The 17,685-nt window shown below is 50.2% G+C and overlaps 1 protein-coding gene and 1 non-coding gene across 2 annotated transcripts in view; both read right to left on the bottom strand.

Annotated features, from left to right (window-relative positions):
* Nucleotides 1–17,685, bottom strand: part of CRISPLD2 (cysteine rich secretory protein LCCL domain containing 2) — a 63,685-nt gene that overhangs the window by 28,009 nt on the left and 17,991 nt on the right. The window contains exons 3-7 of the mRNA XM_039888756.1: nt 14,192–14,310; nt 11,218–11,350; nt 10,654–10,769; nt 6,758–6,858; nt 1,341–1,484 (exon numbers count right to left, since the gene is read on the bottom strand). Of these exons, the coding sequence (XP_039744690.1) occupies nt 1,341–1,484; nt 6,758–6,858; nt 10,654–10,769; nt 11,218–11,350; nt 14,192–14,310 (613 nt within the window). The remainder of the gene's footprint in view (nt 1–1,340; nt 1,485–6,757; nt 6,859–10,653; nt 10,770–11,217; nt 11,351–14,191; nt 14,311–17,685) is intronic.
* On the bottom strand, nt 12,976–13,094 carry LOC120580992 (5S ribosomal RNA). The gene has a single exon (XR_005647134.1). It is a non-coding gene; the product is annotated as a 5S ribosomal RNA (ribosomal RNA).

Below are 17,685 nucleotides of genomic sequence, written 5' to 3' on the forward strand. Positions count from 1 at the left end.
GGAACTCTGGAGGGTGGAACTTACAGCCCTTACCCAGCCTGGCGGGTGAGGAGCCAGCCATTCCCACCTGTGTCATCTCTCTCACAGCTAAGATGACTTTGCCAAGCTTTCTTTTTTGTTTATTTTATAGGGACAGATCAGAATCTTGAAGTAGAGAGAGTTATAGCTGGATAAAAAGACATACGTTATTTTTTAATTTGACATTATTTAAAAAAAAAAAGGAATAGTTTAAATTTCTGGACAGACAAGAGCATCAGCATATTTCCTGGTCAATGATGCTTTAGGGTGGTTAAATGGGCAGAAAGTCTGGGGAGAAGACACTTAAAGGCCCAAGAGGATGGAGAGACTGGTGGAGGAGGAGGAGGGAATAGTCAAAGAGGGGAGGGTTTCTGAGAAAGATGGGCACGAGGTGGGGCCCTGCTCGGGATAAGTCTGGTTTTATGCTATTGGAGGCTTAAAATCAGAGGGATCAGAACTGCGGGCAAGAGAGCCCGTGCCTGCTGCCCTGTCTGTCAGAAAGTGCCCTTCGTGGGCTCCACGCCTTCAGCAAAGGCGCCACCTACCCAGGTGCCCAACAGCAGCGTCATAGCAGGTTAAAATGCTGAGTTCTAGCCCAGGCAGACAGGGCAGAAAGATGCCTGGGGAGGTGAGGGGCACTGGGGACCAGGGGAGGAGAAGTCGAGACAGAGGTGAGCATGAGAGCATTCTAGGGACTTCTAGAAGTCTCAGGGAAAACATTCAACCTCCCACCCAAGGGGGCTGTTGGAGGCAACTTGATGATGACCTTGAAGTACAGGGAGATTTCTGCTGACATGGTTGGCCCACATTACCACAGATAATCCTCACAACAACCCGCATGGACATTATTGCTCCATTTTATGGATGAGTAAATCAAGTCTCAGAGAGTGGAGTGAAGGTCTGAGCCACAGAGCCAGTACCTGGTAAAGAAGGACCGATCGGAGCCCCCAGAGCTGGCCTCCCGCTCTGCACGCTCTGCGCTCTCCCTTAGGGGGACCGGCATTCTCTAGAGGAACCCAATTTCTGCCCAGGTCCCCTTTGAAAGGACAAGGTCTAACCTTAAAATATCTGCTTGGGGAGAAAGTGCCACTCAAGCACAGTTCCCATCAAGCTCGCTTTTGAAATGACTTAAAAATATCATTTTTTTAGAAATGTCTTAGGGTCGTGCTTTTGCAAGTTGCACCCCACCCAGCTCCTGCTGTCTGTGGACTCGGAGATCTCTCAACCCACCGGCTCCCCTCCTCCACCCACCCCAAAGAAAACTGCCCCCTTTCACAAATGACTCGCAGGGTGACAGAAGGCAGAGAGGGAGCCCGACTCACTCATGTAATTCAAGGCAGACGATTTCTTGGGCTTGGCGGGTCTGATCACCCTCGGCTGGACCCAGACGTGTTTCTCTTCAGCAACAGGAGCTGTCTCTACCTCGTTCATCTCGTCTGTTTCAGGTTTTTGGTCGTAAGTCTCTTCTTCATAGTGGAGACAGAGGGAAAAAATACATGCTGGGATTCAACAAAAATACACTTAGGAAAAAAAAATTTGGAAACTCAACTTGTTTGAGGTTTCACTTGACAAAGATTCATTTCAGCGGCAAAGAGAAAGTTGCATTTCAGAACAGACCTGGCCACGTGGAATTCTACCTGCCAAGGTGAGTTGGACAGGCTCCGCTCGCTGTGTGTGCTTTGGACTCAAGAGCAGCTGGGCCGACCAGAGGTGAGAAGGCCCCAGTGCCCACACCTGGATTATAATAATGGTTTCTTGTCCCACCTCCTCCTGCACCATCATTTGCTGAAGGAAGCACATCCTCTGACCCCAAAACAGCTGCTTCCCCTTAGGTCCCTCTGGCCCTAGGTTTCATTAGGGGAGGGGTCTTCCTCATTTACAAGCACATCGTGGTATATAAAAACCCACATCAATGGTCTTGGGCCCCACTGCCCCTCATCACCAGCATGTCCTACACCCTTCCCCACCCGCGAGTCAAGATCACTTAATGAAACTCAGCTCCTTTCCTGCACTGAAGTTTTGCTGCCCAATAACACTGGACCTATCACGTAAAACAAGCCAGAGACCCAACTCCTGGTTTAAAAAAAAGTTAGTTGGTTGGGTCCCAATTTTTCCCTACCCAAATATTATTTCTCCAACCTGGTTCATGACCCCCATGTTTCAAGACATTTTAATCAACTGAAAATAAAATTCATTTAATCTAAGCGTCAGTTTATTTATATTCCAGTTTTCATCATGAAAGACAATTATTAACTGCTGACCGGAATCTGTAATCAGGCCACCAGGATACCAGACAATAAATTTCGGCCAAAGCAAAGCAAAGAATTGAGATTTTCATCTGCTTGAGTGGCCTTCTCAAAGATGAATTGATGCACATCTCTGCTGGGGGCCCTGTTGCACCTTTATAGCTTGTACCCCCCACCCCCTCATGTGGATCAGAGTTGGAAAACCCTGCCCTCTGCCTCCCCCAATGAAAGAGATGATAGATAGATTTGGGTAAGAACGATTTTAGGAGGAGAAAGGAAGCACCCCGCAGGCTTTGCGTCACTGGATTAAACTTCAGTTCCCATCAGGCGATCAAGTAAGTGTTCGTTGGTCCCTCAGCCTCAGTCCCACTTCTCCTTAAGAGTGATGACCTCCCTTCTCCGAAGGGCGGACCAAGGGTTTCGTGTCTATACCGGACAAACATCCACATGAAGGACAGAGGAGTGGTTCTCCAATGCTTTTCAAGGCTGGAGTATTCTGCATCTATTTTACCAGCCAATTTCCTACCATACAATCAGCATCCTAGGTGAACCCAGTGCCCAGGGGAGAATGGACGAGATTTAAGCCGGGAGATGAACTGCAAGCTTGAGTCTCAAGTCCATTCTGTCGGAGCTCACGGACATCCAGGGCTGCTCCTGGGCAGCTCGCTCGCAGCTGTGATTTCACCAGCACCTGCCTTTCCCACCCGCTGTAAATCCCTGAGGCCAGGAACTGGCCTGTTTCACAGCCCACTGGACACTCGGCTCCCAGCACACAGTAGTTGCTCAACAAAATTCGCTAAATAAAGGATAAGTGAAAACCTCAAAGAACTCTCTTTGAATTCCTTTGAACGAAAGATATTCCCAGTGAAGTTTAAAGACATTCGGGAAGGGAATTCTAAAAGAATCATTTGTAGCCAAAAACTATTAGGTGAAATCTTTACAAAGACACCGAGTTTGCAACACCGTTTGGCACAATCAGCCGTCTCTGGTTGGCCTTCCCGTCAATGTGGCCACTCAGGTTTGCCCTTCATTGAAAGCCAGAGCTGTCTCTGGAATAAGCCGGGTTTTCTTCCACTGGCCTTTAGGATTTTTATACCTCATAATCGTGGCTTTATTTAGCCGAATATAGTTTGGTAAAGCAGTCTAAAGCATTTGAGGGCTCACTATTTAAGAAAATGGGCAGACAGTTTTTGCCCTCAGACACACACATGAAAAGTGGAATGCTTGCCCAGAAAACTGGCTGTATTTGAGCACATCCCAATTAAGTGCCCCTGTGTGGACCGGTGCAGGCCTGGGGAAATTCCATGCCGAGTTCACGGCAAGGCTACCATGAACGCCGTGCTGCCCTGGATCAGGGGTCTTGGGACACACAGCATTGCTTATGCCAGTATGCAGATTCTCACCTGGTTCCATAAGTGGTGACAAATTCACAGCTAATGTTTACTGAATGTGGACCAAATGACTGCCTGCCATTTGGCTCTTCCCCGGCACACTCCTGTGACATTTTCTCATTGTCCTAGGAGGCATGATAAAGCCCCATTTCATGGACAGGCAAACTGAGGCCCAGAAAGGCTAAGCGACCTGCCCAAGCTCACATAGCTAACAGTCAAACCACCTTTCCTAGAAGCCCATGCCCTTTATTGCCACATCTAGCAAGGCCTGAGGGATGGAAACCTCTCTTATGGTCTATCCTTATCCCCGCTCCATCTCCATTATAGGTCAAGGCCCTGCCAGGCCTCCCCAGTAAATGCTGATTAAGGAGCTTATGCAGATAAGCCACTTTACAGGAGATTTTCTGCAAGGTTAGCTAAGAAAATTGGAACGCCCACCAAATGAAGTTGGATATTTTCCACCAAAAATAAAGAAACAACTACAGAGGTTTCATTGGGTGAGTAAACCAACATCTAAGGTATCTTTGTGTGTATTTGCTCTTGGAAAATAACCCTCTGTGCGTATGGGGGGTATGTGCATGCAGACGACATGCAGAACACACCTGCTCCAATGTCCTTGGAGGCCCTGGAGTGAACCAGCAGTTTAACTATAGGTGATCAAGCTTCAAGGAGAGTCTGGGTGCGGTAAGAACAGGGAGGCAGGTACATTATGAAGTCAGGGAAGGCTCCTGGAGGAGGTGTGATACCAGAGCTGTGTTTCCAAGGAGGAGAAAGCATCTACCAGGTTCCAGAGATGGATGAGAGAAGGCCAACATTGCCTGCCAGGTGATAAAGGACCCCATGCAGGCAGCCCTACTCGTACTTCTCCAAAGAGCTAAACATCTGTGTTTTTAAAGCACTGACTATGTGCAGCTGGCTGTGCTAGAAACTCACATCCCCCTCACCGTATCTTCCCAGCAAATCTTCTACAGAAAGATCATGTTATCACTGTTACCAATGGGGAAACTGAGGCTCAAAGAAGGCAAGCGGTATGCCTGAGTACACACAGCCAGTAACGGTGGAGACGACCCCGCTCCACCTGTCCTTAATCTAGACAGTTCTGGCCCAGTGCACACAGAGACCCCTCACGATGGGAGATGCAGGAGGAAACCCAATGGGCATCCTTCCCTCAAGGTCCCCAAATCTGATGGGGACTTGACCCCTCTGGGTGACTGGACAGCAGCCGCAGGACCTGCCTAAATAGGAATATGGGGACAAGATCTTAACCTCGACCTGCATTCTTCTTAGCCCCCCGACACCCACAGGAGTTGACACAATTGCTCTGTTTTCAGATGAGAGGACCGAGGCTCAGAGAGATGAAGTGACCCTCCCAGGGTCCCCACAGCTGAAATGTGGTGGGGTTGCTATTCTTAAAGCAGGTGTGCTGGCCTCTAAAAACCATGCTGTCCCTCAAATCCAGGAATCACAGGGGAACTATGGGGAACACTTCACTAAAGACGGGCGTGAGGAGCCCTAGAAGACAGTGAAGAGGTGTGACCTGAGAGGCAACAGAGAAAGGGGAGAAATTCCATTTAACGAACACTTACGGAGGCCCTACCGCATGGCAGGCACTGCAGGGTCTGCACATGTGCGAGGGGCTTCAGACTTCCTCTCATGACCATGCTGCCTCACGCCTCCAGGCCTTTGCATGTGCTGTTCCCTCTGCCAGAAACACCTTTCCTTTCTCTCATTACTAGGCTACGTCTTCCTTCTCAAGGGCACTCGCTTAGGGAAGCCCTCCCTAACCCTGCTAGACAACAACCGATGTACCTACTATAAGCTCTGTGGCATCCAGTTACTTCCCTTGGAAGACGCACACCACTCCTTGTGGCCGTGACCCCAGTGGACCTCAGTTTCATGATGGCAGGTCCATAACTGTCTGGTCCCCATAGTTGCCCCCACTGATAACACCCAGCAACATTCTGGCACACAGCAGGTGCTCAACATACTCATACCAAATGCATGGACTCTCATTTAGCCTGGGATACGTTACGAAAGACTGGTGTTATCACACCCATTTTGCTGACGGGTAGAGTGATGAATGGTTTGAGTGCCAGCCTCAAACCTGCTTTGTCAGAAGTCCAGATCCTTGCTTCTCCTATCCCCTCCTTGCCTTCCCCAACGGGCAGAATTAGCAGTGAACAGCTAACCAAGACAGCAGAGTGCCCAGGTCCCTGAGCAGGTCTGGGACCGCTGCCTTAGCCCACCTGTTTCTTCACTCTAGAGCCCACAGGACCGACCCCATGTCTGCTCTGGCAGGGTGGGCCCGGCACAGAGGGTCACTCTCTCCTATGTGCCCAGCCCTCCTGAAAGGACCCACTGAGCCATCACAAGGCCTATGGATGGAACCACGTGAAAAAAACAATCTTAACCACAAAAACTTGGTCAGCCCCTTTGGCCCAGCTATGCCCCTTCTGGGACAGAGCCCAGGAAAATATTCCAAAATGTGAGAAAGGCGTTAGGCACTAAAAACGTGTATTATTTTTAGTAGCGAGGTGAGCGGAAACATTCTGAGTGATGACAATAAACAAATAGTGGAAGAGCTGGAAATTACATGGCCTTCGAAAGTTCTAGTTTTGCCTGAGATGTGAGAAGGAAAACGCAAACGTTTATGACAAATCGGCGAAGGATGAGCAAGATGGGAACGGGGGCGGGTAGCGGTAGGGGGACAAAGACAGGAAGGATATCCCTGAGGGACAACCCTTCCTAGCCTGGAGCTTGTCTGGAACGTCACAGTTTAGTTGGTTGTTTTTAATTCCTCGTTTGTTGTCTGTTTTATACCAAACTGTGAGCACCACCAAATGGGCAGGGATGTGTCAGCTGTCTGCCCATGTGATATGCTCACTGCGGGGACATACCAGGGCATTCCGTGGGTCCCCAGGGAGCTGGGGGCTGAACCCCAAGTGTTCACATGCGCAAGGCAGAGGGAGAGAGGGAGAAATGAGGGGCGTGCTGAGGGTGACTGCAACATGGCCAGGGAGGGGGTGTCTTGAACTCTATTGTTCACTTTTCCCGTTTTACGTAAGCTGTTCTGTGACTCATGGTTTTGAAGTCATTTCCTACCTCGGTAACACAAGTTGTTCTTGCAGCCACCTCCGTAGCTGGGCGGACACTCAGAGCAGGGCCGGCCAGTTCTGTAGGGGGCCTCTCCAATCCAGTTCCCCCTGAAGACGGACAAGAAACACTGTCAGGAGGGGCCCCCATTTGAGGGCCGGGGGAACACTCCTCTCTCCTTTCCTGGGCCCGCTTGGGGCAGAAAGAACGCAGTCAGGGAGGGAGGAAGGCGTGCCCCACGTAAAGGGAAAAGGGAGCTGCCCTGGGCTCCTCCTATGCACTGAGAGTCTACAGAATTCTTAAAAAAAAACCCAGCCCAGAGCTACAACACGTCACGTTAGCGTGTGTGCCAACACCGCACTGGCTCCCTATCTAACCCCGTCGCTTCCCTCACACATCTCTGAACAGTGTCCGCCCTCCACCCAGCCCCGATGCCTGTGCACTGGAAAGCTGCTGAGATGCCCCTTTTAAGCCATTTCTCAAATGAGTAAAAGTCAGAGTGTTTGGGGCATAGCTGTGTTTACCGAGTTCTTACCAATACACAGTCCAGATCACTCCAGCCTTCCCACACCCCAGGAGTGACGTGCCAGAATTCAATCCTTTTGCACAAGAGGGAATTGAGGCTCAGGGAGGTTCAGCGTCACATAGTGAGAGCTGAACCCAGGCTGTGGGGCTCGGAGCCTTTGACCACACTCTGCTCTCGGGGCTGGGACTAAGGACCCCATGAGCATCTGGGGCACCACCCACCTCCCTCTGAAGTTCCCGGGGTGGGAAAACTGGAAGCCACTCAGTAGGCTTCCTCCAGGGGCCAGGGAGCAGGTGGTGAGTGGAGTTCCCAAGCCCTTCTCACAGTGCCTGGGGCTTTGGCAACACAAACTGGAGCTGTGAATGACCAGGGACCAGTCTCTGTGATTTGTTCTAGGAAATTCCTTCGTGGTTACCCATCATCCATTTGTTCCCTCGGGAAAGGAATCTGGGCCCACTGCTAGGCCACACTTGGTCTCAGCCTCCTCCAACAGAGCAGTAAAGAGCAGATGCCCTGGGTCAAACCCCAACTTTCCCCAGCACTGAACCCATCTCCTCTGTAAAGGGGGTAATGGCCAGGAGGCCATCATGAGGATAAAACAAGTGACTGTGTGGGCGCCCTCAGACCAGAGTCCGGCTCACGGTGAAGGCTACACACTCTTGAGCATTTTCTAATCCAACGAGCTCGTCCGGGTGAGGTTTCTGATGGCTTTCCAGGGAGGCCAAGGAGGGGCCATGCTAGTGTTGGCCGGAAGACAAACTGCAGAAAACTCGCTCTCTGTGTAATCTCCAATGGCTCAAAATAGTGGGATGGCATCGCCCAGGGCCACGCGGGCGTCAGGCCTCGGGATGGAGGGCAAGGGACACATTATAACATGCTCACTACTTCAACCCTCACACGTCATGGATGGCAAATGCTGGTGTCCTACACCATGCCACAGACCCCACTCAGCTGGCCACCTCTGCATGGATGTGCAGGCCGGCGAGGGACTTACAGGGCCATAGGGATGATTTTCCCAAATGGACCATTGCCAAGTGGACCGAGAAGGCCTCAGAGCCTGTCCTGTTGCCTGGTGAGGCTCAGCATGTTTTTTCAGACTATTTGGGCCTCCAGCTGGGTTCATCCCTCTCCCCCAGATGATATGGCCAGCCTATGTAGGATTTCATGTTTCCTCAAAGGCAAACTATGCCTCTGATGCTTCAGGAGTAATAACGCTCAGGTTAGAGGTCATAGAGAGCTGGCTGGGCACCAGGCTCTGCACCAACGTCCTGAAGGCGGACAATCTCCTTACTCTTTCAACAGCCCTGTGAGGTAGGCGTCCTCCCCTTGTGCACAAGGCGGTCAAGGTAAAGACCCCCCACCTCTGCCCAAAGGGATCTGGGCCCAGACACCATCCCTGGGCACATCCTCTCAGCCACTGCCTGATGCAAGATCAGAAGAGGCTGTGGACACCATGGAACACCATGCGGCAATCAAAAAGAAAGGCCCGCTGAGCACACAACACTAGGGACAAATCTTGTAGACACTGTGTTGAGAGGAAGACACTGGGCACAGAGGGCATATCTATCATATCTCTTCATATGAGGGTCCAAACCAGACAGACTGGCCGATGGGGAGAGATGTCGGAATGGTGGCCACTCTGGGGGAGCATCCTGGGCACAGGGAATATTCTCTATCTGGACCTGGGTGGGAATAACGCGGGTATATATGTTCTGTGTGGACTAAATTGTGTGTGTCCCCCCTCTGTGTGGCTAAATGTAGAGATGGGATCTCTCAGGGCATAATTAAGGTTAAATGAGGTCATAAGAGTGGGACCCTGGTTGGGATTAGTGTCCTTCTAAGAAGAGAGACCAGAGAGCGCTCTCTGTCTGTCTGTCTCTGTCTCTGTGTCTGTCTGTCTCTCTCTCTGGTGCACACACTATACTGGGAAGCACCATGTGAGGGCACAAGGAAAGGCGGCAGTCTACAAGACAACGAGAGAGTCCTCACCTGCTGGACCTTGATCTGGGATTCCCAGCCTCCAAAACTGTGAGAAATAAATGTCTGTTGTTTAGGCGCCCGGTTCCTGGTATTTTGTTACCGCAGCCCAAGCTGACGAATGCATGTGTAAATGTGTGAAAAGTCATCAGGCTGCACACTTCAGATTAGTGTATTTTACTGTCATAGATCATTCCTTTTTCGAGAAAAGGAGTGGGGAGTAAAGAAAGGAAGAATTGTATTCCTAATGGGGTCTTCTAGTGTATTTTTTTATATAGAGCCAAGCCGAATCATTCCTCATTACCCATCTGCCACTCTGCCAGGAATTCCACTACCGTGGACCGGTTTATTGCTCTTCCATGGGCTTGTGTCCCTCCTCATCAATGTCATAACTCCCCTGCCCTTATCCCTGTGGGCCGCTGGGACACTGCCGCTCCAGGCATGCCAGATATTTGATGAAAAGTTCTATTTTCCCACCAACCTCAGCGATTCCCTCTTCATCCCACCTTTTCACAGCCACTCCTGACCCAAACCAAACAAATGAGGTCATTCCTGTTTTATTCAGTCACTGAGCAAATAGGCCTCGCGGGCCCACTGTGCGCAGGGCACAGTGCTAGGAGAGCGGCCAGCTCAGTAGCCAGCGTGAAAACCGCAGGCTGTAAACTTGGCAAACAGTTCTCTGAGAACCAGCACATATTTGCCTGATGAGCAATGAAGGTGAATGAGTAAAGGGATAAATGATACACCGATGACATCAGGATGTGTAAGGAGAAAGAGGGGTTATGAAATAAAGACTTGACACGGTTCCTCCTGGGAGGGAAAATGCAGAAACCAGGTCTCGCCTGAATTCCTGTTTTCTAGAGTGTGATCTGCTGCATATTTTCAGAGAAAAAATGAAAGTAAGATCACTTTGGCAGACCCTACTGTTGCCCCGCCAAAAGCTATTCCTGCTTCTGACTTCTTTCAGGTAGTCCACAGAGGAGATGTGCAAAGTCAGTTGGGGCAATTTCATTGGTTGAAGTCAATTAGGCCAAGCTCATTGGTTGAAGCTCATTGTCTGTGAGCGGTCTAGTTCTGACCAATGAACAAAGGAGAAAGTAGCCCAGGAGTGAGAAAGATGAGAGCCCTTTCTATGATTCCCTTCTGCTTGGGAAGATGAGATGCCTGGTGCTTTGCAGCCATCTCGGGACCATGAGGAGAGGATAGTACAGCAGGAAGACAGAAAGAGCATGAGTCCTGGTTGATATTCCTGAGCTATTAAGCTAACCTGGAAGTACCAACCTCTAGACTCCTTGTTATGTGAAATAATAAGGAGACCTCACTGTTTAAGCCAATTTTAGTTGGGTCCTGCGCAGTAGGCAAACACATCTTAACTCATACAACCATGTCAACTTGTTCTTACTTTGGAGAGTAATTGCAGACGAGGTAGACGGCATTCTCCCAAACGTCTCCCCAGACGTTCATCCTCTGGCAGGTGTTCACAGCACAGCCAACCTTATTGGTGGTGGCCCAAACTATCTGAAAGGACGACATCCATGCATCAGAATTTAAGGGATAAAGCATACCAGGATGACATATGACATAATCTGGCCTGGATCTATAGGGTGCTGGTACTAAAGGGGTATGTGGTGAAGATTTCCCCCCTAACCCACTGAAGATTTATACATTCGTTTAAAATAAATAAAACAAAACAAAAACCGAACAAACAAATCACACGCAAGGAAAATGCCCAGCATGTAAAAGTGCCATAGAAGTTTCTAGTGCTTCCTCTCAATTTCTGAACTTGTGAACTGGTCACAAACTGTTCAGTCCCCCCGCTATACCTCGAGTAGCACAGAATTAAAGAAAAAAAAAAATAAGGCAGTGACAGCAGAGGTTTTCCAACTGCGCGACAATTCTGCAGGGCCAGGTGAGTGACTGGATTTGGGCGCTAGGCTGAGGTCATGGCCTGTTCCTCCAGTTTTACCTGTGTGTAGTGGGTACACATGGCCCCGGAGCACCTCTCTGGACACCAGGGGTTGCACTCGTGGGGATAGGGGTAGGTGTAGTCCTTCACCTCGTCGTACCAAGACTGCACGTGGAACCCAGGAGAGCGATACCTGGGGAGACAGATCAGCTTGTTATGTCCCGGCCACTACACACCGAATGGCAGAGACCACGGCTGGCAGCACCGCCACCCACGGGCAGGCTGAAGGAGGGGCTGCTTTGGGGCCAATAGCTCCAAATCCCAGAGCCTGTTAAAAGTTCTTAAAATCCAAATCAGCGAGGAACTCACCTGGGTATCCCCAGAGTCCCTCTAGATTCCAAGAGTGTCTTTCAGGTGGCCCACATACCACCAGTGTGTGCAGGAAACTTTCACTTGGCCCCCAGTGAATCATTTTTTATGTTAACGATCATGTATTTATTTTCATGTACATTTGGGAAAATACATACAGCCCATGAATCCCATGTTTCAGAGATATTATTGCTTAAGATGAAATTTAATTTAAAATATGAATACATTTAAAGTCAATGTAGAGAAAAATATTTAGTAAATAATTGAACAAGTGATGGACAGATGGGACACCCACCGTGGCAGGGGATGGTCTGGAAGTTGGCAAGTAGCTGGCTATGGGGGACCAGGCAGAAAAGATCCCCATCATTGTCATGACCAGCTTTGTTCATTAGCTGCTGGGGGCCCCAAGGATTCAAAAACAAAGCAGGAAACTCATTCGGGGCATAGAAACCCGCAGGTATGCAGACCTCTGCGGTCAGGTGTGCAAACCTTTTTGAAAACTTCCTATTTAGGATTTCTTACTGAACCTCTCTCGCCCCGGCCATGACGGGGACCTGGGGTCATCGTCGTTGGTGGCCACTGCCCCTTGCTTCAGCCCCGTCCGCCAGGCTGGCACCAGTTATTTTTTGCCAGGAAAGAAAATAAACTGGATGCGAATCCCCAGTCACCATCACCAGCAAGTGTAAACAAAGCGGTTTCAATCAAGAGAAAGGTGGCGAGGGCGACTGGCCATTTCTAAGAGCGTTGTGGTGAGCTGGGCAGTTAGAGGTCTTGTAACAATTACTGTCAGAAACCAGAGCGAATGGTGGCGGTCAGTGACATGGCCCGAGAAACAGCCTGTTTCCCTGGGGCCAGCTTAGGGAAAGAAACACACAGAGCCTCCGAGCTCCAGAGGGAAAGGACACCCTCTGCCCTGTCCACTTCTCCAGAGCCTCAGGCCAGGCGGGTGCCCAGAGGCCTCACAAATGAGGGACTCTGGGAAAGCAAGTTAGTAGTATCTACACAGAAGGGGGAAAACCTCTGTGCCCTTTGACCTATCTATCCTACTCTTCAGAGTTATCCTAATGAAATAATTCGAATAAGTCAACAACGACATAAAAAGCAAGCTACAAGAATGGAATGGCTAAATTTTGGCCTGTCAACTTGATAGCCTGTGGGCAGCCTTTATTCGATGACAACCATGACAGCTATGTAATAGCGAAATTGATATTGTATGAGAAGGAAAAAAAGAGAGAGAATTAAAAGCTGTCTGGGCCACAGTTACAACTACCTAAAAATATGCCGACCTACAGTGAAACACTACACAGAAGCCCAGAAAATGAAAGGACCTGAACCGAGGCAGTAAAATGATATTTTTCCCCCCTTTAGACACTTTCTTTCTTTCTTTTTATTATTTATTCATTCATTTTTATTTGTTTATTTGTTTGTTTGTTTGTTTGTTTATTTTAACACCTACAGCACCTGGGCTTCCTAGGTGGTCTCCCATCCAAGTACTAACCAGGCCTGACCCTGCTTAGCTTCCGAGATCAGATGGGATCGGGCTTGTTCAGGGTGGCATAGCCGTAGACTAGACATTTTCTTTTAACGCTATCGTTAAGACTGATTTTATAAAAAGCAGAATTCGCCAGAGGGGAAAATACCACGCTGACCTGCTTCCACGAAGCCACGTCTCTGGGTCCGTCATGGTGCCTGCCTAGGCACAGCCCTAAAGGAAAGTGTTGCCGCTCGCGGCCAAATTAAACTCCAGAGCTTGAAGAGCTGGGAAATATCTGGGTTAAAGTCATGCAAGCCCTGACCCGTATTTTGAGGGAGTATTTCAAATTCGGTCCAATTTTTCGATGAATAGAGCAAAATTAAAGTGAACCATTAGAGCCTGGCCACCAGATTCAGAGGACATGTGGGCACAGCACGCTGAGTGTTGATCAGTAAGACTTAATTGGCCAAAAGACATTTTCTCCACTTCCTCTAATGAAACTAGCCTCAGCCTGGAGGGGACTTTCGGCCAGGCTGGGTGAACAGGTATGTGGCCTCGTTGACTTTGGGGAAGACCAGGGGATGACATTTAACTGATCACTGTCAAGTGCTGTGGGCAAGGGGACAAAGGTGCTGCCAGGCCAGGAGGCTTCAGAGGTTCAGAGGTTCAGAGGTTCAGAGGTTCAGAGGTGTGAATGGGCCCTCCCCATGGCCTGACGTGGAAGAGAAGTGAGCGATACCTGCCCTTGAGGTGGAACCTGGGTGGGCCTTAAAAAATGAGTAGAATCCAGACACACCAGGGCAGGGAAGACAGTACTGACCCGCCACTGAAGGAGCGAACGTCCCCATCTTCCCAGCTTGCCCAGCCAGCTCCTTCATGGCTCAAGAACCCTTTCAAGCAGATAGAATGGAAAACTCATGCTCCAGAAACCCCAAGGCCGACGATCAGTGTCTGGAGTCAGCAACCAGGCTCACATCCGTTTTTGCCAGCTACTTGAAAGTACTGTGGGGTGCTGAGCCTCCGTTTCCCCATATGTAAATGATATGGGTTGGTGGTTTCTCCCTCTTAGCAGGTGACCGCAAGGGCTAAAAGCTATCATGGACAGTAAGCACCGAGCTAGGTACACAGTAGGTGCTCAGCCATGGTGGCCAGTTCACAAGTAAGAAGGTGGGGGAACTCTGTGGCTCTTACCTGCCCCAGTGGACGGCCAGATTCTGCCCAATGGACACCAGCAGACTGGTGGGCCCGTGCTCCCAGATGCACTCGTGAGCCCACGCGGCCGCCGACTTCGCCAGCTCTTCATCCCAGGTCTGCAGGGTAAGGAGAAACATGCATCTTCAGCGTCAGGAGTGGGCATAAGAACCAGAAATGAACAACATCCCAGCCGAACCCGCTGGCCGGTTTCAGCTTCTGTAACACTGGGTTCTGAGCATATCTCGGTTGGGTTCCTCACTCGGCTAGTGGGAAGTGGCAGATCAGCAAAGAACTCGGAGGAGCCTGGACCCAAGGCTGGACCTCAGAGCCTGGACCTCAGAGCTCCTGCTCTACCTCTAACTCGCCAGTGACCTTGGGTAAGTTCCTTCTCCTCTCAGCCTGAGTCTTCTCATCTGTGAAATGGGAAGATGAATAAGTCCTGGATATAGATGGTGCTGGTGACTGTATACAGTGATAAAGTACTTAATGCCACTGAACCGTACATTTAAAAACGATTACGATGGTAAATTTTATATTATGTATATTTTACTATTGTGTTGAAAAAAGTAGCAAGAAAATAGTAGCAAGCCTTCAGCTTGCCCAGTCCCTCTCAACCTCCAGCATGGCCCACCTTGAATCAGCGGGGCTCAGGCAGGGGTCGAGGCCAAGGAATCTGAAGACAGGGTCTACATACAGCTGGTCCTGCCTACCAGCTGGCCCAGGGGACACACATAACTCCTGAAGAAAGAACGTGGCAACAAGAGGGATCATTTCTCTCCTGAGGGGGAACAGACGCCAAGCGGCCCTCAGGGTGACTGCAAGCCAGTTGCTGCGATGCCTCCTCCCAGGGTCGTCAGGCAGATGCTCCGGCTCCCAGGCAGGCAGGGGCTGTCCCCTGTTCTGGGTAGCCCCAGCTCCCAGCACACAGTAAATGCTCACTGAAAGACTGTCTGGAAAGAGCTCTGGGGTGTGTCCAGGAACAGGGGGCTGGCTAAACTAACAGCGGGACCCCAGTATGGGGTGTCAAGAAGCTCCCCGCTTCCCTCTCCTTCTTTCCTGCCATCTCCTTCCTGCCAAGATAACCGAGACTCCTCAACATCCGGGAGCAAGTCCTGGCCTAGTTGCAGATGCCTCTGGGGATCTGGGTCACATCCCTGATCCGCTGTCATTGCAGTTGCAGTGGACATTCCGGGTACGCTCAGACTCATGTCTTGCTGACAGCACCCCACTCTCAGTGTCCCCCCACACACTCTGAGACACTCATACCTGGGATCTTTCTCCAATGTGCAAACGAAGCCTGAAATGGTGCCAGGGGTGGGGGGTGGTTAGCATTCCTGGAGGCCACCCTCAGCCAACGGGGGACAGACCTGTGGGTAAATGCACCACCTCGCGCCTTTAGGAGTTTGAGCCTCCTGCTGCTCCTTTCACTCGGCAGATGCCGGCAGATCCCAGTCCCACCATGAGACCTCCGTAGTGTACCCTGAAATTAGACTTCTTTCTTCCTGACTTCTGGACTCATGGATTACCCCACAAACAGACCACCTGCACCAAGTTGGTGAATTCCTCTCCAAGCAGGAGAGAGGTGGGCAGTGGGGACAGGGACAGCTTGCACATATACCAAGATCCCGCTGGAAGTGCCACCTGAGGCCCTTTTCGGTATCCAGGGAGCCAAGGCAGACCTGGCAGGCGCCAGCCCCATCCTGAGGGTCACTGGCTCCTCAGAAGCTCACTATTCTGTGCCGTGGTACAAAAACAATGTGAACTGTGCTTGCCGTTGGTCTGAGTCCATAAAACTTCCTACAGCTCAGAGGGGAAGGGAGCAGGGAGGGCGAAGGTCGAGTCAGGGAGAGAAAGACTTGCCCGCGGGATCTCTGGGGGTTAAAGGCTTTTGAAATTCTGGCTGGAGATGGGCAGACATAACATCTGGTCTGCAGTAGGATACAGCCAAATGAGAACCCAGCTCTCCCCTCCCTGCATTTGAGGCTGCGCATCCCCATCCTGGCCCTCCCTCTCTTCCTATCTTTTTTTTGGCTGCAACTATGCCTGCCCATAGTAGGTCCTCAAAACAATGTTCCCCAAACAAAGAGGTACAGGGCTGGCAGTCATGGGTCTGGCTGTGTGATGAGCTGTTTACAGCAGACACACACTCTATTGATCAGTGTCGTTTCCACGGTGTGTTATGTCTTGACTATCACCCAGAAGAATACATGCATGCATTAGTGAATGCATACGTGATGAAGCCCAGCTCTCCGGCTCATGCCGGCCCTCACTGACCTCCTCCAGCCCCCCACCCACGACCTGCCCTCTCACCTCCCACTCAGCCAGTGCTTTCCCAGCTCAAGACCTGCCCTCCAGCTACTCTGAAGGAAAAGCATAGGTGGACATTCTTATCCCTCAAAAGGACAACTAGAGGAAGGAGAAGGGAAGAACAGGCAGTGAGGTGCACTGGTGAGAGCATTTGTGTTAGGTAAACTTGTGTATGACACCAGGCTCTGTCCCTTGCTGGCTATGTGACTTAAGGCAAGTGGCTTCGACTCTCTGTGCCTTTGTGTCTCTATCTCTAAATGACACCTGCTGGAACAGGACTTGGGGGAAGGCTGAATGAGAGCAGCCATGGAGCCTCCAGGTGAGGTTCACAGTAGCCCTCAGAACAGCACAGATATCAGCTTTCTCAAGCACCCACCATGAGCCAGAGGCAGTGCTAAACCCTGTACCTCTGAAGCCACTATCATCTGAGCACCTGCCACTTGCCAGAGGACATCAGCATCCTTTTCTTATGTAATACCCACAATGAGCCCCTGAGGTACATTTTATTTTCCCATTGTTGCAGACAAAAAACAAACAAACAAACAAACAAAAACCTCGAGGCTAAGAGAGGTTAAGTAACTTGCCTAAGATCACACAGCCACATAGCCGGGAAGTTAGATCTTTAACGACCTAGCCTTATCTGGCTTCTAAGGGGTATCATCCTGTCTGCATGCTGTCACCAAGTGCTGGTACCACTCCACTAAAATAATAACAGCAACAATATAGTTAACATTTATTTAGTACTTATGACGTATTATCTCACTGACTCCTCCAAATAACCCTACAAGAAAGGTACTTTTATTACCACCATTGTGCCAATAAGGAATCATAAACACAGAGAGGCTAAGTAATCTGACTAAAGTCACACAGCTGGCAAGTGGCAGCTACCTAAACTCAGGCAGCCTGGCTCCACAGCCTGTCCACTTATAAAACCTCAAAATGAGTATCTTAATTCTCTGGAGTTTTAAATCCATCCTTTGGTGCTAAGGCTGTATCAAAGGACTGTGGCTCGAAGCCCCAGCAGGCAGGACTGAGCAGGAAGCTACATTTTTAAGACACTCTCAAATCAATACCACTTGTTTGGGTAGAAACAGGAGCAGATGGGCAGCACTGGGCCTCAGATGCTGGGGTTGAGAGGCTGGGCCCTGACTGCCTTTCCCGCCCCCTGGCCCATGCCCGGGGGC

The sequence above is a fragment of the Pteropus medius genome, unplaced genomic scaffold (genome assembly GCF_902729225.1).
Source record: "Pteropus medius unplaced genomic scaffold, Ma_sr-lr_union100, whole genome shotgun sequence".
Taxonomy (NCBI): Eukaryota; Metazoa; Chordata; class Mammalia; order Chiroptera; family Pteropodidae; genus Pteropus; species Pteropus medius.